The sequence below is a fragment of the Cetorhinus maximus genome, chromosome 18, assembly GCF_964194155.1.
Source record: "Cetorhinus maximus chromosome 18, sCetMax3.hap1.1, whole genome shotgun sequence".
In the NCBI taxonomy this organism is placed as follows: domain Eukaryota; kingdom Metazoa; phylum Chordata; class Chondrichthyes; order Lamniformes; family Cetorhinidae; genus Cetorhinus; species Cetorhinus maximus.
In genome coordinates, this window is record NC_135896.1 from 14700059 (window position 1) to 14723170 (window position 23112).

General features: G+C 40.7%; 1 protein-coding gene across 3 annotated transcripts in view; it reads right to left on the bottom strand.

The window, feature by feature from the left end:
- The window catches only part of arel1 (apoptosis resistant E3 ubiquitin protein ligase 1), a 73812-nt gene that overhangs the window by 42806 nt on the left and 7894 nt on the right, over positions 1-23112 (bottom strand). For 2 of the 3 annotated variants that reach the window (XM_078562127.1, XM_078562125.1), the window contains exons 3-6: positions 10735-10906; positions 3846-4060; positions 3666-3737; positions 3006-3232 (exon numbers count right to left, since the gene is read on the bottom strand). In XM_078562127.1, the coding sequence (XP_078418253.1) occupies positions 3006-3232; positions 3666-3737; positions 3846-4060; positions 10735-10906 (686 nt within the window). Of the gene's footprint in view, positions 1-3005; positions 3233-3665; positions 3738-3845; positions 4061-8317; positions 8417-10734; positions 10907-23112 lie in introns of those variants that run through there. The other variant, XM_078562128.1, reaches the window with a different exon arrangement.

Sequence of the window (23112 nt, forward strand, 5' to 3'; positions counted from 1 at the left end):
TTAAAGGTCTTCATTTCTTCCTAAAGTTGTGAATGATGTTATATAAATGCGAGTCTATCTTACGTTTACTCCCAATTTCCCAAACCCTCAACTCTCAATCAGCCATTCCAGTCTGACCCTCTGAATAGCCCTGCCTATTTCCCTCCATCTCCCTCTCCACTTTCAAAAACCTACCAAATCTTTAGTTCTGACCCTATCCAACTCAAAATTCTCAAGTTTTGCCTCTTGATCACAATCCAGGTTTTACCCTCCTTGATATAAAACACTTGGAGATATCATCCTGAATGTGAGCAACTATAAAACTGTCAGTTGTGATCTCAAGGTCCAAAATTATATTTTTGGGGATGACCTAGTAGTTCAAAACTTGATTGTAAGCAATATGGTTAGCTTCTGCAGTATTTGACTAACATAATAGTACCTCTGAATCAAAAATTGAGCGTTTAAATCTCAGTAGTCCCACCTGAAAGTACCCCTTCAAGTTACACAGCATCCTAATGTGGAAATATATAACTGTCCCTTCAACATCACTGGGTCAAAACCCTGGAACTCCCTACCTAACAGCACTAAGGGAGTACTTTCAACACATGGATTGCAGTGGTTCAAGATGGCAGCTCACCACCACACACTCCAGGGCAATTAGGGATGGGCAAAAACAGCACCTACATCCTGTGAATAGATAAATTTGAAAAAATCTACAGAACCTAACCACACGATCAAAGCTGACACATCAGTGGTGTGTAGGTGTTAACCATTATATGCACTGTCCTTTGGATGAAATGCTAAACCAAGACTAAAATCCAGCATTCCAGTGGTTCATGTGCACTTAAAAAGGAGCTCATGACACTTTTGTATGAACAGTGGATTTCTCTTCTGGTGGCCTGGCAATATCACTCCCACAACCAACAGCACTGATTAACAAGATCAGTCATCCCACTGTTGAGGACCTTTCTATGCAAAACTGTCATCAGGTTGATTATGTGTAAAGCTCTTTGAGGTGTTTCTGAGAGATGTGATGAAGTTCTATATAACTACAAGCCTTTTCTTTCAAGTGGATGCAGCTGTTGGGCCTTTACACTACTCATAGATACTAATGATCCTGATTAAAATTAAGATTTCAGCAAGTCCAGATTCCACACACCTCGACTAATCTATATGAAAAATTTTGCACCTGTATGCATGCATTTGCCTACAAAGTGTTACTTCCTTTTGACATAGTTTTGTCACTTTCGTGTTTGACTTCCTATAAATTTCAACATCCACATTTGTAATGGAAACTGTCTATTTAAACTGTTCATGTTGTAATTATACCCTTCTGCCAGTGAATGTCACTGTAGTGCATCTGTTAGCTCCTCACCCTTAGTGCAAAGTCTACTACTCCAACAAACTCTACTTCTCTGCTTCCTAAATAACAATCAACTTTGCTACTTATATTGAATCATAGAGCAGTGAGTCAGTACCCCTGACATCAAGGCAACATTTGCCAGAGTGTCACTTCAAGGCGTCCTCACAAAACTGGGGTCAATGGGAATCAGGGGAAAACTCTCCACTGGTTGGAGTCATACCTCGCACAAAGGGACATGGTTGTGGTTGTTGGAGGTCAATCATCTCAGTTCCAGGGCATCCCTGCAGGAGTTCCTCAGGGTAGTGTCCTAAGCCCAACCACCTTCAGCTGCTGCATCAACGACCTTCCTTCCATCATCAGGTTAGAAGTGGGGATTTTCACGGGTGATTGCACAATGTTCAGCATCATTCGCAACTCCTCAGATACTGAAGCAGTCCATGTCCAAATGCAGCAAGACCTGGACAATATCCAGGCTTGGGTTGACACATGGCAAGTAACATTTGTGCCACATAAGTGCCAAGCAGTGACCATCTCCATCTAACCATCTCCCCTTGACATTCAATGGCATTACCATTGCTGAATCTCCCACTATCAACATCCTGGGGATCACCATTGACCAGAAACTGAACTGGACTAGCCACATCAATACTGTGGCTACTCGAGCAGGTCAGAGGCTAGGAATCTTGTGGTGAGTAACTCATCTCCAGATTTCCCAAAGCCTGTCCACCATCTACAAGACACAAGTCAGGAATGTGATGGAATACTCTCCACTTACCTGGATGAGTGCAGCCCCAACAACACTGAAGAAGCTTGACACCATCCAAGACAAAGCAACTTGCTCGATTGGCACCCCTTCCACAAAAATTCACTCTCTCCACCATCGATGAACAGTGGCAGCAGTGTATACCACCTACAAGATGCACGGCAGGAACTCACCAAGCCTCCTTAGACAGCACCTTCCAAACCCACGACCACTACCATCTAGAAGGACAAGGGCAGCAGATACATGGGAACAACACCATCTGGAAGATCCCCTCCAAGCCACTCACCATCCTGACTTGGAAGTATATCCCCGTTCCTTCACTGTCGCTGGGTCAAAATCCTGGAACTCCCTTCCCAACAGCACTGTAGGTGTACCTACGCCATATGGACTGCAGTAGTTCAAAAAGGAAGCTCACCGCCACCTTCACAAGGGCAATTAGGCATAGGCAATAAATGCTGGGCTAGCCAGCAACACCCACATCCCATGCATGAATTTTAAAAATTAAGTAAAGACAGAATATATGACTTTAAATGGAAATTTTACTGGGTCTGAGAGATCTGGTCCTGTTATCTCCTGCCCTTTAACTCAACTTCAGTTTAAGGTTACACTTGGTGTGGATATCTGTGCAATGAGAAGGCGATTGAGTGTTAAACATTTTTTTTAGAAAGTGACAAACTTGAAACCAGTGAAATTTCTACACCCCTTCCACAAAAATTCACTCTCTCCACCATCGATGAACAGTGGCAGCAGTGTATACCACCTACAAGATGCACGGCAGGAACTCACCAAGCCTCCTTAGACAGCACCTTCCAAACCCACGACCACTACCATCTAGAAGGACAAGGGCAGCAGATACCTGGGAACAACTAAACTAGAGAGATTTAAAATATTGTTACTCACATGCACTCGAAAAGTCATGATGCGCCCAACTTCCTGAGGGTCCTTCCAATCCCAGGTGACTAAGCATGACCTCGGATCCAGGTAGTTCCCACGGACATAGTCATAAATGGTGCGGTTCCCTCGCCTACCTCTGTTGTCATTTTGAAGAAAGCTGATGATCCGTGCCAGAAGCTCATAAAGGAACTTGGCAGTAAAGAAGAATGCAATGATGGAAACTGCGATTCCACCTGTATGTGGATAGACAAATCACACCTTAGCTAATTTTATTTTTCCCCAATTAACAAAATGGGGACATGTAAATATTACAAAAAGACAAATTCTTATTGGTTTAGCCAACAGAAACTAAATGCAAAAATATGCAACAATGAATCCCTTGATCCCAGAGACAGTGCTGCAAGACACGGTGAATTGCGCTTGTTATTAGGGACTGGTGCTACCAGTGAACCATGTCAAATTTGTCAGAAGCAGAGCATTAAAACCCTACCATCACAAGCCATTCCCACAGGTCTGAGCAGGCTTACTGAATTTCTATTAGAGTGAGAGTGTGTGAAAGCGCATGTGTGCATGGGGTCTATGATTTTTTTTTTTAAACACAGATCTCCCCTCAGAGTTCAATTACTGAGATTTACAGCCCTAAGGAAGCAATTCAAATGTACTCACCAACAACGATAAACATCAGGTCTCTCTTTAGAGTGCAAAGTGTGATGCTAGAGGCAAAAAACACTGCTCCCACTAAAGAAAAGAGTTCAAATTAATGATAAACAAACTTCACCTAAATTGAGCAAAAAAGGAAAAAGCAGAAATGCATTCTTTTTTTAAAATGATTGAATTTTCACATACCCACTGACCACTTTTCAACTCTGCGCCTTCGGACTAAGTTGTGAACAAGCTTTAGCTTGTGCTCCCACTCCAGATGTGCCCTTGAAATCTCGAGAATCTTCCTGCCGAACCTGTGGTAGTCACCGTAGAAGTAGCCCCAGGTTGTGAGAGCTATTTGCGACTTGCTGTTAAACTGAACCAGATCAGTAAGGGTGCTGCAGCCCAATGATTTTAGCCTGTATGGAGGCAGGGAATCAGAATGCTGATATTGCTACTCAAGTCAGCTACCTACCACATTACATTTGGGGTGCATTAGGAAGGAAACAATTCAAGAACGTCTAGTGAGAGCAAAGAATAAATACAACCCAATCATCTTAGAAAATGAATAAATTTATTAGAATGCTGAAGAATCAATAAGTTTGGTAGACGGTAGGAAAGTGATGCATGCTATATATCAGCACCTTCAGAAGATATTTGCCATGGACCAATTTTAAACAAGGAAGAGAATCAATAACAGATGTACTAAGGGCTAACATGTAAAAATCACCAAAGGAGAGTCAGAAGGTAAACTAAGAAAATCCACAAGTTGAGCCAACTTTAAGAATTACTTTCTTTGGCTTTAAGTTATTGATAAACTACCCACTACAATAGATGATGCTCTGCTCAAGCACTCAAAATGCAAATGGGTCAAATTCTGTTTCATTAGAATGTAAATATGAAATTAGAGCAAGAGAGAAGTTGAAAAACAGATAAAGACAAAAATAAATGTAAAAACTGCTAGAAGTAGTCCAAACAGCACCTGTGAAGAAAATAGACAAGTCAACTGCTGTGAAAAAATGGAGAATATAATGAAGGTCTGAAGCTATTAAAATTAATGTCAAGGGTGCTACTGATACAGAATGCGTTTGTCAGTGTTTACGACAGAAGTAGAGCAGGTGCGGGGGAGGGGAAAAGGACAGGTTGCCATTTGGGGTAAAAACCTTAATTGGAACAGTCCTGGGGTGAGGGGTGCAGCAAACTGATTTTGGCCTCTCATGAATGGATGCATCACATGCAATGCCAGCATTGTCTGTTTAAATTTCACACCTGAAATACAGGTCATGTGTTTCAACTTCTCAACATTTCTATGGCTGTGACTCTCAGAGTTATTACTTATTCACAGTCTTTGCTTCTGTAATTCTCCTTTCCATGGTCTAAGATGACTGTTAACACCCAATATCTATATCCTCTCTCAATTTGTTCATCTATTTAATGTTCCCCCTTTTCCCTCATTGTTTTCTATTAAAGTATTAAGCTATTAAACTATTAAGCTATTAAAATGCTTGTTCATTTTTCCGCTCTGAAGGTGAGCATAGTTCATAATTGACATGTCTGTACTCTCCAATGCTGACTGAGCTGTGAGATTCCAGCAGTTTCTGTTTTTGTTTCTAAAATTGGCAGTTTTTTTTGCTTTTTATTGTGAAAAAATACTTCTGTTCCGAAACAGGACCTAGCTGATGGGCCTTCTCTTTCCTACCTCCTTCCCTAGCACCATCAGACCAGGCTCCAGGACCCTCTTTTGAACCAAATGCTTTTCCTATCTCTTTGACCTCTATCAAATCCACATGGAACTAAGAAGCCCTTTCTAATAACTCTTACACTCTTGAGGAGGATACAAGAAAAATCTTGTTCAATTTTTTTCTCACCCTGTACCTCTAACCTCCCTCTAACAATTTTTGCCCACTTAATCAATACCACCATCATGAAAGGCTCCTGAGCTTTCCTCTTTCATTCTTCTCAAACTTCACCATACTCTCCTTCATGCATCCTTAGAGCTGAAATTAAGACTCATTACATAGAGTCATAGTCCATAATATTTCCCAGGACCCCAAGACCACAGAACTCATCTTTGCTTGTTCCTATAATCCTTAGGCTTTTAAAACACGCAATCACTATTTCTTGATTTTTTAACCAATTTTCTCTCCTATTGTTGTGAACTTCGACTTTGGACCATGGGACCTACACATACTGTTTAATTGTAAAAAAATAGTAAAGTGAAGACAGAGATTAGGACCACTGTTTCAGATATTTGCCTTCAATGGCCATTAAGACAAATTGCTTCTGATATTCCTACATTTTTACAGATTGAAAGTGCAATTTTGAAATATTAATTGGATAGATAGTAGGAAATAGAAGCCTCACATTAATGACAACAGTTTCAATTGGACATTAATGACCAAGTGGAGTTCTCAGTGATCAGAGTTCAGCGCTATTCGCGACTCCTCACAAATTGAAGCAATCCATGTCAAAACGCTGCAAGACCTGGACAATATCCAGGCTTGGGCCGACAAGTGGCAAGTAACATTTGCGACACACAAGTGCCAGACATAGACCATCTCCAACAAGAGAGAATCTAACCATCACCCCTTCACATTCAATGGCATTACCATCGCTGAATCCCCCACTATCAGTCTGGGGGCTACCACTGACTAGAAACTAAACCGGACTAGCCTGTGGCTAAAAAAGCAGGTCAGAGGCTAGGAATCCTGTGGCGAGTAACTCACCTCCTGACTCCCCAAAGCCTGTTCACCATTTCCAAGGCACAAGTCAGGGGTGTGATGGAATACTCTCCACTTGCCTGGATGACTGCAGTTCCACCATCCAGAACAAAGCAGCCTGCTTGATTGGCACCCCTTCCACAAACATTCACTCCCTCCACCACTGATGAACAGTGGCAGCATTGTGTACCATCTACAATATGCACTGCAGAAACGCAGCAAAACTTTTTAGGTAGCACCTTCCAAACCCAAGACCATTACCATCTAGAAGGACAAGGGCAGCAGATACATGGGAACACCACCGCCTGGAAGTCCCCTTCCAATCTACTCACCATCCTGACTTGGAAATATATCATTGTTCCTTCACTGTCGCTGGGTCAAAATCCTGGAACTCCCTCCCTAACAGCACAACCAACACCACAGGGATTGCAGTGGTTCAAGAAAGCTCACCACCACCTTCTCAAGGGCAATTATGGATGGGGCAATAAATGCTGGCCTAGCCAACAATACCTACATACTGTAAATATTTTGAAAAAAAATTCCCCCTGTCCTTAAAGCTAAAAAGGCTTCAAGTAAATAGTTAAAATTTGAACTCACCATTGTTCATGATTAAACAGCTTATTGCAAAAAAAATGGATCAAACACTCAGAAGGACAGATGAGTGTCAACTTTCCAGAGCGATCTCACAGTGGTTGCGAGTTTATAGGTTAAATACCTCGGCTGCACAGACCAGTTAGGCCTCATGTTCAATGCCTCGTAGCCAATCTCAAGTGATAGTGATAGTAGGGGGAGTAGGCTGGGGAAGGGAGTGTGTTGTGGGGGTGTGATTAGGCTCAAATTGGAAGATTAAGCAGGGAAAAATCAACCAAAGTTCTCATTCCTGATTGCCATTCAGCAACTCATGCTCAAAGTATGCATGCCTGATGTCAGATGAGCACACGGTCAGGTTGGCCCTCAGGAGAAGACAAGATGGGGAAAAAGGCAATGCACAAAGTGCATTATATTAGTAATATAATAAGGCTTTAGGCAGGAAAAAGAATTTAAATCTATCTCACCTATCTTCAGTATTCCCTTGCTCTGAAGAGTCATACGGACTCAAAATGTTAACTCTGTCTTTCTCTCCACAGGTGCTATTAGACTTTGAGTTTTTCCAGCATTTTCTGTTTTTGTTCGAGATTTCCAACTTCCGCAGTATTTTGCTTTTATTTCAGTATTCCCTTAATGTGTTTCTAATATCCTCAAGTCTCATTTGTTGACAAGAACCTCTCTAATTCCTCTCTGAAACCCGTTAAAGTTTCTTGTTTCACCACCCGGGCTGGTAACCTTACTTCTAAACCCACGACCCATATCACTGAGAAGGCCATGGGCAGCAGGTGAATGAGAATGCTGTCACCTGCATCTTTCCCTCCAAGTCACACACTGTCCTGCCCTGGAACTATATTGCTGTTCCTTCATGGTGACTGGAACTCCTTGACTAACAGCACTATGGGTGTGCCTGCTTTACACCACCACCTTCTCAAGGGACATTAGGGATCAGCAATAAATGCTAGTTTTACCAGTGACACGAACATCTCATGAACCAATATTTTAAAAAATCTATTTAGGTACTCACCAGCCTGGAAGTTCATCCTGCATTTCCTATTTTCTTCTGTTGCGTTTAATTTGTAAATATGGCCTCTTGCGCCTGCTGCAAGCTTTTAAATTGATAGCATTCCCACCTCTGAATGGGTTGAAACCCCGCTCCAAACAGTGCAAACAAGTGGAGACCTCAGCTCTGGCTTAGAACTCTGGAATGACACCTAGCAGGATACACCCATCTGATGAGTATTAGTGACCCTTGCTCCTCATCATATGGATTATGGAAGACCATAAAACCTTCTTGCATATAGGATTAACCATCCTTCATGTTTCATCCTATCTGACTGCAAATCTGTAGTAATCTGGTGTGTAAAATACCTTGAAGACAAATGTTGTAATGTAAGATCACATGATCTTGATACCCAATAGCAGAGAAGCGCAGGCTACCTCTGTAGTCAGTAGTCTTGAGTTAAGAGTCTGAAGAGTATAGACTGAGTTTTGAATTGCAAGCAGAAAAGTGTAAGCTGCTGAATTCCTTTTGTAAATAAACAATGTGTTTCTTCTAAGAACGGTCTACTGATCTTCTCTGTCTTGGCACCAACTCGGTCACCCCGAAATAAGTGTGCAACCCGGATCCTTTAGCCCCAACAAACCAGGGCACTGGATCCAACAAAATCCTTCTATTACTTTACATTATTCATCAAGGGAAGAGGATAAAAATATGAAACAAACAGCCCATTATGCTGTACAGAGCAGAAAAACTTAATTTAATTCAATTTGCCCAAATTTTTCACAATTTTAAACACAATCTTCTCAAGAGAGAAAAGACCCAGGGTAGTCGGTCTTTCCTCATTCATCATTCCTTTAAGTTCTGGGATCGACCTTATTGCCCTTTTCTACAATCCCTCCAATAACTGAAAATCCTTTTGAAATAGGGAGACCAAAATGCCCACAGTACTCTAGGTGTAGCTTCACGGTGGCCAACTAGTTTTAAGTTACCTCTTCGGTTTGCTAAGTTTTACTCCTTGCTATGCAGCCCAACATTCTCTTGGTTTTTCTTTTAAATCAGTCTGGGAACATTACACTGAATCTTTTAGCGATCAGTCCAGTAAAATCCCAAGATCTCTCTCTTGCTCAGATTGTACAAATGCATTCCCATTTAGCACATCGGCAACATCTGCCGTTGTCAAATTTCATAAGCTTCATATATTTTCCCTATTAAATTGCATCTGTCATTAAAAGGAACAAGGGATAAGGCAATGGAGTAGAGCCAAGGTAGAAGATCAGCCACAATCTAACTGAAGAGCAGAGCAGGCTCAAGGGCAGCATGGCCTTTTTTGTCCTATTCCTTACTTTCCGATAATTTTATTTCTCTGGCCACTTATCTAACTTGTCAAGATCCCTTTCAATTTGTATTCAATATTGATATTCATAATTTTTCACTTCAGCATTATCTACAAATTTGGGCACAATTTTCTCCTTTTCTATTTATTGTTATTTACCAGCTAGCCATTTTCACATATTACCATCTAACCCCAACGAGCTTGGAATGTAAAATTGCTCTCAGCTTCTCTCAATGTCAGCTCATTCATTAGGATGATGGGTGAGCAAGTGAAGTCTCACTCTTCTACTGTCTATCTCCAAATCTGGAAATTATTTTCCTCTAAAAACCCAAACAAGCCCCAGGATGAAAATTTGATTCTTATTCTATTGTGAGCCAAAGCATAAACATAAATTCTAGCATGCTGGGACATTACAATCAAACCTCAATTGTACAACATTAAATTGAGGATCTGGCCAGTGGACAATGGAAACTGATAGATAACTAAAGTTACATTGTTTTGATTAATGCCGCCCACAGACTATTTTATTCAAACTTGGACCTATAAGGGCACAGCCACTGTAGAAAAAGGCTGAATGACCACCATCCTATCAAAACCTTTGAATTAGTTGCACAGCTGTATTGCATGCAATGTGCTCTGGCTGAATTTGATTTTCATAAATTAAAAACAATTCACTGAAATTCAACTTCTCAGTCTGGTGCAGCACAGTTCAGAATCAGATAAAGCTTTCTGGTTAGACCCAACAATTTATCTTATCTTAGAGAGAAGGGATATTTAGTATAGGTTAGCTGCAGGTTACTGAAAGATTCTCATGTCAGGTATAACACAGGTTGCATACATCCAATGTACCCGAATCCCAACATCAAAAGAATACTCTCTGGTGCAATAATATGACATCCATTTTCCATATCAACCTTCTTTTGGGTTCAGAGACTGAAGTTTCCAAGTTGGTGCTAATCTGTACTAAAAAGGCAGCTTTTTACTGTGGCCTATACTAGCTCAGACTTTTTAAATATAAGATAAAAGCAAAAACAGGCCAGTTGGAAACCATGGATTTTGTACAACTGCAGTTATATTGACTTTGAATCTATATAAAGTAAAAAAAATCAATGGCTGGACTGCTGGATACAGGATGGGTTTGAATCCAAAGCATGCCTGACACTCAACATCTGCCTACCATGATCATGAGGATTTTATAGGATTCTCTGCAAGACTGTCAAATGAAGTACCTCACAACCAAGGCACTTTTTGACTCTGGGAGATGGAGAGAAATAACATGACCATTATTGCCAAGCTTTGCATATCTCCGGTTGGTTGTCATAGGGCTATGTATTTGATACCATTTATGGACAAGCACTTATTTGTGGACAGTCTGACCCTTCCCAGCTGAAATCGGCAGCATACATCCAAGAGAGGATGGAAATTCAAGGATTATTTTCATTTAAAACATACGTGTGTAAGTAGTGCTCCAGGCCCTGGCTGAAGAGCCACTCCTGCAGGGCTAACTCCTTCACCAGTTGGTGTTGGGCTGCTTTTATCTTCTGAACCGCACCGTCTTCCAAGGAACCTCCCTTCAGAAGCGACAAAGTACTCAGCACTGCTAGCTCCTCTAAATTCTGCACATCTGCAAATAAAAGATATGGAATAAGCTGACTTTGCTCTTTAACTCTTGGACTGATGTGATTACCAACATTATAGTGACTCTGCTGGGGAAACAAGATTTGTATTATACAGAAAAAGACAGAGTTGCATTTATGTAGCACTTTTCATGACCACCAGGCATCTCAAAGCATATTAAAACAAATGAAGTACTTTTGAAGCGTAGTCACTGTTGTAATGTAGGAAATGTAGCAGCCAATATGCATTCAGGAAATTCCCACAAAAAGCAATGTCATAATGACCAGATAATCTGTCTTTTTTGTGATGTTGATTGAGGGATAAATATTGGCCAGGACACAAGGGAGAGCTCCCTTGCTCTGCTTCAAAATTGTGCCATGGGACCTTTTACATCTACCCAAGCAGGCAGATAGGGCCTTGGTTTAATGTCCCATCTGAAACGACTCACTCAGCGCTCAGTGGAGTGCCAGCCTTGATTTTTGTTCTCAAGTTTCTGCAGTGGGACTTGAATCCAGAGAAAGCTGACTGAGCCACAGCTGACACAAGTGAAAAGTGGAGTGAATGACATAAAAGGCATAAAAATCCTAATTATTGCAATTTCCAGCCTGATATTATGGCATGTGCTTTTAAATAATAAAGAAAAAAAACCCTAGAGTAGCTCTTGGTTCAGGGATCCTATTTTTTATTTTTTAAGGGGAAAATAATATCAAACAGTGGTGCGCTTTTCAATTGTAACAACCAACACTGATAGTGATGAAAGTGTTGAGGTATATTAGCAGAACCAAAAGCCAAGATTAATCAGGAGCTGTAGTCCTGAGATAATGAATTCAAGTCCAGGAACCCAGAGCAAGGACCTGTTAGAGGTGAGGGATACAAAACCACAGTCTCCAAAAAGAAAAAAAAGCCAATTAAGTGATAGTTATTTGACATTACCACACAATTATTGCTACACATCGTAACATAACCTAACTATTGCGCAATAAGCTGAGATTCCAACAACTGTTAGCTTCCTTACTGACTCAATAAAGGAATGAAGTTATCATCTGTAACGTATGTATAATAACAAATAATACTCGCATTTATATAGAACTTTATATCACATCTCATACTATGAATCAAATCCAAGTGCAGAGACATTTATATAAACAAGCATGTATATTGATGTTTCATCAGGGTATTTTGAAGCAGTCAAAATCCAAATATAGGAGGAACAATTATTAGTACCTGAAAAAGGCAACAAAACTGTCAAATACATAGTTTATTTGAATAAATTTTTTTCCTTTCAAATTTCTCTTTTCTGTTTCCTCTAAGGTTGCCAAATGTCTTGTACAGGCATCTAGTCTTCATATCTGACCTCCTTAATAAGCGCTTTCATACACTGAGGAAAAGGGAGCCTCACTGTTATATATGGCACATTCATTTAACAAGGACAAGCTCAACTTTCCTTTCTAGCCCATGGCCATTGAGGCTTATTTCAGGGGTCCCTGCCACATTTCTCTTTGCCTAAGAGCAGCCTACTCAGTACCAAACAGGCAATCTTGGGTTACATATTCCAAAATATATTTCCTCACTGAGGTAGTGCCAGGAGCTGTAGCATTTTACCAGGGGTTGAGAATTTATTCACTGTTTTAGCCTCGGACTCTTCAATTCAAAATCCTAATTTCCTCTGTTCAGGCTGCACATTACCAATACGACAGTACTGCAGAAAACAAACAGTCGCATGTTCTAAAGTAATTAGCTCGATTTGATTTGCCTTAACTTGTCTTATCTGTTGACGTCTGCATAACTGCTAGCTAAGGGATCAATGGCAACCCAGCCTAGAGAGCTTTCGTTTGGAGAGAGTCTGCATGACTCTCTCTTATGCAAACTTGCATAAACAGCACACTCTTCTGAAATCTGTAATTAGGACTTAACCCTTTTCTGTTCTCAATGATAAAGAATATTGGGCTGATTTTAGATAACCTCCATTTTCACAGGGTAAACACACAGCACACTCTGCAGTGAACATCCTGCCAGTCAGTTTTGAAGAGTGAAACTACCTGTTACAGAAGCAGCTGAATCGGAATCCGGTGCATAAAAAGAACCACGAATCTAAGGTGAACATGAGGAGTAATGGGTGAATCTAATTTTTTATTTGGTAGGGTGGGAGTAGATATTTTTGGGCAATGGGCAGCCAATAATGCTTTCAAAAGCATATTGCCAATAGTGAAGAATAATAACGTATCATTCAATGAGCAGGAGAAAGCTGGAGGAGAAGAAAAAAAAAAATCAGAGATCACAAACACTTAATCAAACAGCATTCCTATGTATACATCAAACATGGAAACATTCTGAAGGCATTACATGTTTAACAGGAAAGCTGATTAGAATCAATACACTAAAACATGCGTTTTAACAAAGCCAGAAAGATATTTTAAAAGTACTTTAGTATCACCAGCGCCCTCTCCTGTTAAAGAACAGATGGTGCCAGAAATTGTGGGGAACGAAGGGTCACGAAGTCCTCGTTTAAAGTTGCAGCTGTGCTCCTGAAAAGTGCGACTTTAAGTGAAACAACTTTAAGCGAATCAGGATTTTCCCATTAAAACCTATGTAAATGAGTGCCAGCCAAAAAGGAGTTATCCAGCCTAATCTCAACTTTCAGCTCTTGGTCCATATGTTAAGACACTTCAAATGTATATCCAAATGTGATATGAGTTTCTGTCTTTACCACCCTTTCAGGTTGAGTTCCAGACCCTCGCCACACACTGGTGGAAAATTTTCACCTCAACTCGCCTCTAATCCTTCAATTAATTACTTTAAATCTGTGTCCTCTGGTTATTGATCCCTCTTACGGGCAATATGGTCTTCCTATCCACTATCTAGGCCTGTCATAAATTTAAAGACCTAAAATCTCCCCTCAGCCTCCTCTATTCCAATGAAAACAATCCCAGCCTATACAATCTTTCCTTGTAGCTAAAATTTTCCAGTCCAAGCAACGTTTTTGTAAATCTCATCTGTATCCTCTCTAGTGCGATCACATTCTTCCTGTCATTCAGTGACCAGAGCTGTACACAGTCCTCTAGCTGTGGCCTGACTAGTATGTCATGACATCAAGGGATATGGAGATACTGCAGGAAAAAGTGTCACTGGGGTAGATGATCAGCCATGATCTAATTGAATGGTGCAGCAAGCTCAACAGGCCAAATGGACTACTCCTGTTTCTATGTTAAAATGTTATATAGTTCCAGCGTGGCTTCCTTGCTCTCATATTCTATGCCTCGGCTAATAAAGGGAAGTGTCTTGTATGCCTTCTTAACCATCTTACTGACTATTCTGCTACCTTCAGGGACCGGTGTACGTGTATTCAAATGGTTCCTCTGCTCCTCTAAGCTTCTCAGTATCCTACCATTTATTGTATATTCCATTGTCTTGTCTGCCTTCCCTCACACTTGTGAAAGTGGTGGCTAGAGATAGTGGGTGCATTGGTTTTGATCTTCCAGAATTACTGAGACTCTAGAATGGTCCCATGGATTGGAAGGCAGAAAACATAACCCCGCTACTCAAGAGGAAGAGAGGACACAAGCAGCTGTTAAAAACACAGACCAGGTGACCACTTTGCAGAGTCTGCAAACACAACCCCAAGCTTCTGGTTGCTTGTCATTTTAATTCTCCACCTTGCTCTCATGCTGACCTTTCTGTCCATGGCCTGCTACAGTGTTCCAGCTTTATTCCTCCATGTTGCACTCAGATGGTTTTATGTAACAATTCACACCTCATTTGGACTCAACCTTTATTATATCCATCACCACTCTCTGCCTGTTGCATCATGAAATCTTTTGTTATTAATCTTTTCTGGCCTCCACCCTATGTTATGATATGGCAGGTGGCATTTGCCAGGCTGACCAAATCCCAAAGGGAAACTTGGCCATGCTATCGCAACGATTTTACAATTTGTATTTATTATGAGAAGGTTTGTGCACTGAAGTCAGAAGTAATGAATCCACTACCACCTTTGGAAATTTTAAAGATTAAATTAAAACATTTATCGACAAAAGAAAAGAAAACGTTAAACACACAAGATTAGTTACACAGTTATTTAGCCTTATAACAGTTCCCAAAATTTCTACTTAACTAGACTCCCAACTACACACCCCTTTCAGGCAACAGTCCAAAACAGTTTATGAATCTTTAAAACATCCAACAAGATTACAACAAGCACCCACTGTTGCTCTAAGGGAGGTATTTCACAAATTCTTTCTCCCTCCCGCTCAACAATGAAACGCCAAAGGCTTTTAACACCAGCTTGGTTACTGGAACAGCAAGTTTCTCCAGGGCGGCTAGAAACTTTTTCCTCACAAGTCTGTTTCACACAGTGCACTTTTCAAGATCTCTCTCAGCCACTGCCAGACAGCTTTCCATCCTTCTTCGAATATATTTCTTCCTTTTTGATCTATAAATCCCATTGTTTCCACCTGTCTCTGGAAGTTACTCTTTCCAGAATATAAAAATCTTTTATGTTGTCATTATAAGAACATAAGAACTAGGAGCAGGAGAAGGCAATTCAGCCCCTCGAGCCTGCCCTGCCACTCAATACGATCATGGCTGATCTCATTTCGGCCTCAGTTCCAATTTCCCGCCTTCTCCCCATAACCTTTCAACCCGTTACTAATTAAAAATCTGTCTATCTCCTCCTCAAATTTATTCAGCGTCCTGGCATCCACGGCACTCTGAGGTAGTGAATTCCACAGGTTCACGACCCTTTGAGAAAAGTAATTCCTCCTCATCTCTATTTAAATCTACCACCCCTTAGCCTAAAACTATGGTGTCTCATTCTAGAATGCCCCAGAAGGGGAAACATCCGCTCCATGTCTACTTTGTCTATCTCCTTTAGCATCTTATACACCTCAATTAGATCTCCTTTCATCCTTCTAAACTCTAGCAAGTATAGGCCTAAACTGCTCAATCTCTCCTCATAAGGCAAGCCCCAGCACTTCTGGAAAAAATAAATGTAATAATCATTATCTTGCCAGTTGTAAACATCTTACCATGTCCATTTGAAAATCCAACCACCTCTCCGCTTATCTAAAAATGCAAATTCCATTTTACTTAGCTCATTTATTAGCATTTCAAATACCTGTTTTTTTACACTTAACCCCTTTGATGATGCAAACCTTGCAGTCTAACAGTCTACAATTTACTTAAATTATTCACACACACACAAACATATACATACACACAAACATAAGTCTGCTTTAAAGTATCCCACAATAATATCAGGAAAAATATGATAGACCTTCGACTTTGTTCTTCCTGCCCCTTCCACTGGCTTAATAACTCATATTTCAAGGCTGCGTTTGCTGCCACCACAACTGCAGAAGCGCATTCACCGGACATTCAATTGCAGTGCCTATGATGTCACTGACGTCACGGGTAACTGTCTGCATCAAAGAATCGGACCATCCATAATGCTGCGCAATGAAAAGATATTCAAACAAGTGCAGCATCAATAAAATCTGTTTTTTTTTCCACCACGGTTAAGGACTTCAGTTTTCATTAAAAATTGAACCCCAAAACACCGGTTAAAAATTCTGGGATCGCAATTGCAATTTGCTCACCACCCTGCCTGCTGCCTCACTGACCATCCCGCTCTTGACCCCTCACTGCCTCCCTCCTGCTCGCTGCCCTGCTCCCCTCACTGTCTACAGGCAGCAAGGGGGATGGCGAATGAAGAGGCCAAGGGTTGGGAGCAGGACGGTAAGAAGTGACAAGTGGAGTGATAAGCCAAGCGGCAAAGGAAGTGGCAAGTGGGCAGCGTGCAAGGTGAGCATTCAACGGGTGACATCCACGGCACCATGTGCCTATGTGCAGAGTGGGTGCTGACTTTCTGTTCCAGGCACAAAATGATGTCGTCAGCGGCGCTGACTTCCTGTTCCTGTGTGGTGGCAGGAGATCCAATGATATTTCTATTTTTCTTCAGTTCTGATGAAAATTTATCAATCTGAAACATTAACCCTGTTTCTCTCCACAGATGCTGCCTGGCCTGTTGCGTCTTTCCAGCTTTTCTTTTTTTTTTATTTATGAATTAACAGGTCTTTTTCAGGATGGCATGGTGTCACTCACTAGTGGAGTGACACAAGGATCAAAGTTTGACATCAGCTATTTATAACCTGTATCAATGTCTTAGATGAGGGGATCAAATATAATATATCCAAGTTTGCTGATGATACAAAGCTAGGTGAAAAAATAAACGAGGAGGTCACAAAGACCAGTTAAGTGATTGAGCAAGAAGGTGGCAGATGTGGGGGAAGTGTAAAATTAACTAGTATGGTAGGAAGAATGGAAAAGTACTGGTTAGCCTTTATAGAATGGGCATTGGAGTACAAGTAAGGAAGGCTTGTGGCAATTATATAAGGCTTTGGTGAGACCAGACTGGAGCAATGTCTACAGTTTTGGTCTTCTTATCTATGGAAGGTTTTACTTACCTTGGAGAGGATGTAACAAATGTTCACTAGGTTTATTCCTGGGAAATGAGGGATGTCCTATGGAGAACAGACTGAGTAAAATAGGCTTATATTCCCTGGGGGTTAGAAGAATGTTCTCTTGAAGAAGTGGCCTTACCATTCTTAGAGGGCTTGAGAAGGTAGGTGCTGAGGGGCTGTTTTGCTTGACTGGAGAGTCTAAGACTAGGGGGTCATAGTTTCAAAATAAGGGATCTGCCACTTAGGGCTGAGGTGAGGCCATTTGTATCATTCAGAGGGTTGTGAATCTTTGGAATTCTCTACCTGGAGAGCTCTGGATCTCAGTCAATGAGCATATTCAAGACTGAGATCCATAGATTTTTGGGCACTAAAATAATCAAGGGATGTGGAGATAAGGTGGGAAAGTGGAGTTGATGCAAGTTCAGCCATGATCTAACTGAATGGCAGAGGAAGCTTGAGACCTTATTAGCCTACTCCTGCTTCTATTTATTACGTTCTTATAAAGATTACTAAACTTCAGTCTAATGTCTTTCATTCTCTCATTGTACAACCTCTGTACCTTTAGCTATTGCCAGTTATCCACCTGACGGGAAAAAAAAATCAACAGAGAAGCAGTTTTCACCATTTCTTTAAAGTCAAACAAGTCAAAAGGCAAAACTAGTGGCTTTTTACTTAAATGCCCGTAGTATTCAGAATAAAATAAATGAATTAATGGCACAAAGAGAGATTAATGAGATTAAGAGAGATCATATAGCAATTACGGAGGCATGATTACAAGGAGATCAAAGCTGGGAACTAAATATTCAGGAAATGAGACTTTTCGAAAGGACAGGCAGGAAGGAAGAGGAGGTTGGGTAGCTTTGTTAGTATGAGATAGAATAAGTATGAGAGCAAGAAATGATCTTGGATCGGAGGAAGATGCTAGTGGGAGTAATCTATAGGCCCCCTAACAGTAGCTATGCTGTCAGACAGAGAATAAACCAGGAAATAATGAGGGCATGTAAAAATGGCAGTATATTAATCATGGGTGATTTTAATCTCAATGTAGATTGGGAAAATCAAATTAGCAGAGGTAGCCACGTGCAAGAATTCATAGAGTGTATTCAGGACAGTTTCCTAGAACAATATGTTGTGGATCCAATCATGGATCAGACTATTTTGGATCTGGTAATGTTTAATGAGCCAGGTTTAATAAATGATCTCAGAGTAAAAGATCCCCTAGGAAACAGTGACCATAACATGATGGAATTTAGCATTCAGTTTGAGAGTGAGAAACTTGGGTCAGAAACAACTGTGTTAAACTTAAATAAGGGTAATTACAATGGAATGAGGGCAGAGTTGGCTGGAGTGGACTGGGAAAGCAGTTTAGCAGAAAAGACTGTTGATGAACAATGGCAGACGTTTAAGAAAATAGTTCATGACTCACAACAAAGATATATCACAGTGAGGAAGGAGGATTGTAAGAAGGGGATAAACCAACCATGGTTAACCAAGGAAGTTAAGGATACTATCAAAGTGAAAGACAAAACATACAATGTGGCAAATATTAGTGGTAATCCAGAGGATTGGGAAAGCTTTAAAAACTAACAGATGAGGACCAAAAAAATAATAAAGAGGGAGAAAATAAATGTTGAGGGTAAACTAGCAAGTAATATAAAAACAGATAGTAAGAGCTTCTTTAAATATATAAAAAGGAAGAAAGGCCAAAGTCAATGTAGGCCCCTTAGAGAATGAGGCTGGGGCAATAATAATGGGGAACCAGGAAATGGCAGAGGAGTTGAATAAATACTTTGCATCAGTCCTCACGGTAGAAGACACTAACAGCATACCAAAAATACTAAATAATCACAGGGCAAATGGGGGAAGGAAATAAATACAATAACTATCACTAGAGAAAAAGTACTAGGGAAACTAATGGGGCTAAAGGCCGATAAGTCAGCTGGACCTAATGGGTTGCATCCTAAGATATCAAAGGAATTAGCTGCAGAGATAGTGGATGCACTGGTAGTAATCTTCCAAGAATCCTTAGATTTTGGAAAAGTCCCAGAGAATTGGAAAACTTCCAATGTAACACCTTTATTCAAAAAGGGAGGGAGACAAAAACGGTAACCTTAACATCTGTCATTGGGAAAATGTTAGAGTCTATTATAAAGGATGTAATAGCAGAGCATTTAGAAATGCATCATAGAATCAAGCAGAGTCAGCATGCCTTCATGAAGGGGAAATCATGCCTGACAAATTTATTAGAATTCTTTGAGGAGGTAACAAGCAGAATAGATAAAGGGGAACCAGTAGATATAATATATTTGGACTTCCAAAAGGTGTTCGATAAAGTACCACACATAAGGCTACTTAGTAAGATAAGAGCCCATGATGTTGGGGGTAGCATGGATAGAGGACTGGCTAACTAATAGAAGACAGGGAGTTGGGATACGGGGGTGGGGGAGGGGGGCGCATTTTCAGAATGGCAACCTGTATCCAGTGGAGTGCCACAGGGATCAGTGTTGGGGCCACAATTATTTAGAATATATACTAATGACTTGGATGAGGGAAATGAATCTACTATCGCCAAGTTTGCGGATGACACAAAAATAGGTGGGAAGGCAAGTGGTGAGGATGACACAAAGCGGCTACAGAGGGATATAGACAGGTTAAGTGAGTGGGCAAAAACATGGCAGGTGGAATATAATGTGGGAAAGTGTGAGGTTATGCACTTTGGCAGGAAGAATAGGAGGGGCTGAATATTATTTAAATGGAGAAAGATTGAAGAAAGCTGCAGCACAAAGGGATTTGGGGGTCCTCGTGCATGAATCCCAAAAAGCTTCAAGTTCAGCAGGTAGTAGGGGAAGCAAATGGAATGTTCGCCTTTATTTCAAAGGGAATGGAGGATCAAAGTAGGGAAGTCTTGCTAAAACTTATACAAAGCACTAGTTAGACCACACCTAGAATACTGTTAACAGTTTTGGTCCCCTTACCTAAGGAACGATGTACTGGCATTGGAGACAGTCCAGAGAAGGTTCACTGGGTTGATCCCGGGGATGAGGGATTTTCTTATGAGGAGAGGTTGAGTAGGTTGGGCTTGTACTCATTGGAGTTTAGAAGAATGAGAGGTGACCTTATTGAAACATAAGATTTTTAGGGGGCTTGACAGGGTAGCTGTTGAGAGGTTATTTCCCCTTCTGGGAGAGTCTAGGACCAGAATCTCAGAGTAAGGGATCCCCCATTTAAGACAGAGATGAGGAGGAATTTCTTCTCTGAGGGTAGTCAATCTGTGGAATTCTTTACCACAGCGGACTGTAGAGGCTAGGTCGTTAGGTATATTCAAGACTGATATAGACAGATTGTTAATCAGTAAGGGAATCAAGGGTTATGGGGAAAAGGCAGGAAAGTGGAGTTGAGGATTATCAGATCAGCCACGATCTCACTGAATGGCAGAGCAGACTTCTGCTCCTACGTCTTACGGCCAGGAAAAATCATCTGATCTTTTCCAGATCCCACCTACATAACACACTCATCCACAGACTACCATTTTCCTACACAGGCAGGGTCTATCCAGTTGTAGGATGATATTTTCATTGTGAAGTAAGCAGTTAAAATTAAATAATGTCTGAACATGCCAGAAGTTTGAAATAGTGAGGACATCCCCAATAGTCACAGCTGCCCCAATAGTCTCCAGATCAATTAGCCAGGTCTCCCATTCTTGACCGTTACACAGTGCATTCAACTGAAAATTGCTTGTTGCAAACAGGATTAAGGCTTATTGCAATGTCAACACAAATAGGATTCTGGCAGCCATCATCACAGATGAATAATAGCCACTTTGATGAAGGTGACTGCTGGAATTGTACTGCAAAGAAGAAAATCATCTACAGAGGAGACAGGGGAGGGGAGAGGACAGTGAAGAATTACAAGTGTGACTGCACTTCAAAAGTGGTTTACTGGCCCAGGTCCTTTTGGATAGCATGAGGATGTGAAAAGTACTATACAATACATGTTATCTCTTTATTCCACCATCTTTAAAAGACTCCTTCAAGCCTATTGTTTTGTTATGCCTTTCGTCAGTATCACTAATGGACCTATTAGCATTCAACCTGTTCTATCCTACACAAAAGTGCCTTTGGGTATTATGCAAATACAAGTAGTTAGTGACCCACAACCCAAAAATTACAGCCCCTGACCAATCTGAAAAATTCTCTCAAGAGCAGAAATTAACCTCAAACTGACAAGGAATGTGCTCATTTACAGAAATTAGACTTTATGGCCTTAAAGCGCAGTTTAGCTTAAAACAGTCAGACCTCTATAACTGAATAACACCGTGTAATGTTAGTTCCACTATAAATTGCCATATCATTTGAGTTATAAGTAGCTGCATGTGAGATCTAATATATTAGTATATAATATATTAATATATTAAAGATAAACAAAGACATGGGTAGATTACAAATTAATCACTTTACTGTTCAAATACTACAATAAACATCCTTAATGAGATTTTCTTTTAAATCAATTGTAGTTTACTGCTATTCAAAGTAAACATGCTGCATTTTGAATATTTTCACTGGGAGAACAGCCTTCGCTTACTGCCAGTAGAACAGTCCCAGATGTTAATGCATTTGGAAGAGACTCCAGACAATTATTTTATCATCTCCTCCGCAATAACAATAAAGAGGCTATTTGTTAACGTCTTTGAGAAACTATCACTGAGGTCCTCTACATGATTCAATAGATTGCACAATCTGAAGGGCACTGAATAAAATAATGGCACTTGTGAAGCACTAATCAAATTGTGAATTATATATGTAGGGCACATCATAGGGATTTCTCTATCATTTGAAGCAGGCGCATGAAGCATAAAATACTACACCCACATTATATAACAATGAACGGAAAGAAATTGCATTGGCTGCAGCTGCTTTGAAACCAACCTTAGAAGAAATATTATATGAATTGGTTTACCCCATTTTAACAATATTCTCTGAAGAACACATCAAGACCTTGGGACTTGAAATATAATCAGTACCTCACCAAGTATTTATCTGATGTATATCCCATTAGTGAAGAAATCATACTTTTGCTGTTAATTCACAGGATGTGGGCGTCATTGACAAGACCAGCATTTACTGTCCAACACAGATTGCCCTTGAGGAGTGGATGGTGAGTCGACTTCTTGAACCCCTGCAATCCGTGTGAGTTGACACACCCACAGGGCTGTTAGGGAGTTCCAGGATTTTGACCCAGCGACACTTAAGGAGTGACAATACAATTCCAAGTCAGGATGGTGTGTAACGTGGAAGGAAATTGGCAGGCTTTGGTATTCCCATTTGCCTGCTGCACCTTACTTCTAGGCAGTAGAGATCGTGGATTTGGGAGATGTTGTCAAAAGGAGCCTTGCTGAGTTGCTGCGACGTATTTTGTAGATGCATGGAGCTGCACTCATCCAGGCAAGTGTGGAGTATTCTATCACATTCCTGACTTGCACTTTGTAGATGGGAGGGATTTGTGGAATCAAATGATGAATGAGATGAACTCCGCAGAATAGCAGCCTTTGACCTGCTCTCACAGCCACAATACTATGTGGCTGGTCCAGTTAAGTTTCTGGTCAGTGGTGAGCCCAGGGCATTGATAGCAAGAAATTCAGCTATAGTGAATCCACTGATCAAGAGATGGTGGTTAGGTTCTCTTATGCAGGTACTCATTGCCTATCATGAATGTTACTTGCCACTTATCAGTCCAAGTCTGAATGTTGTCCAGGTCT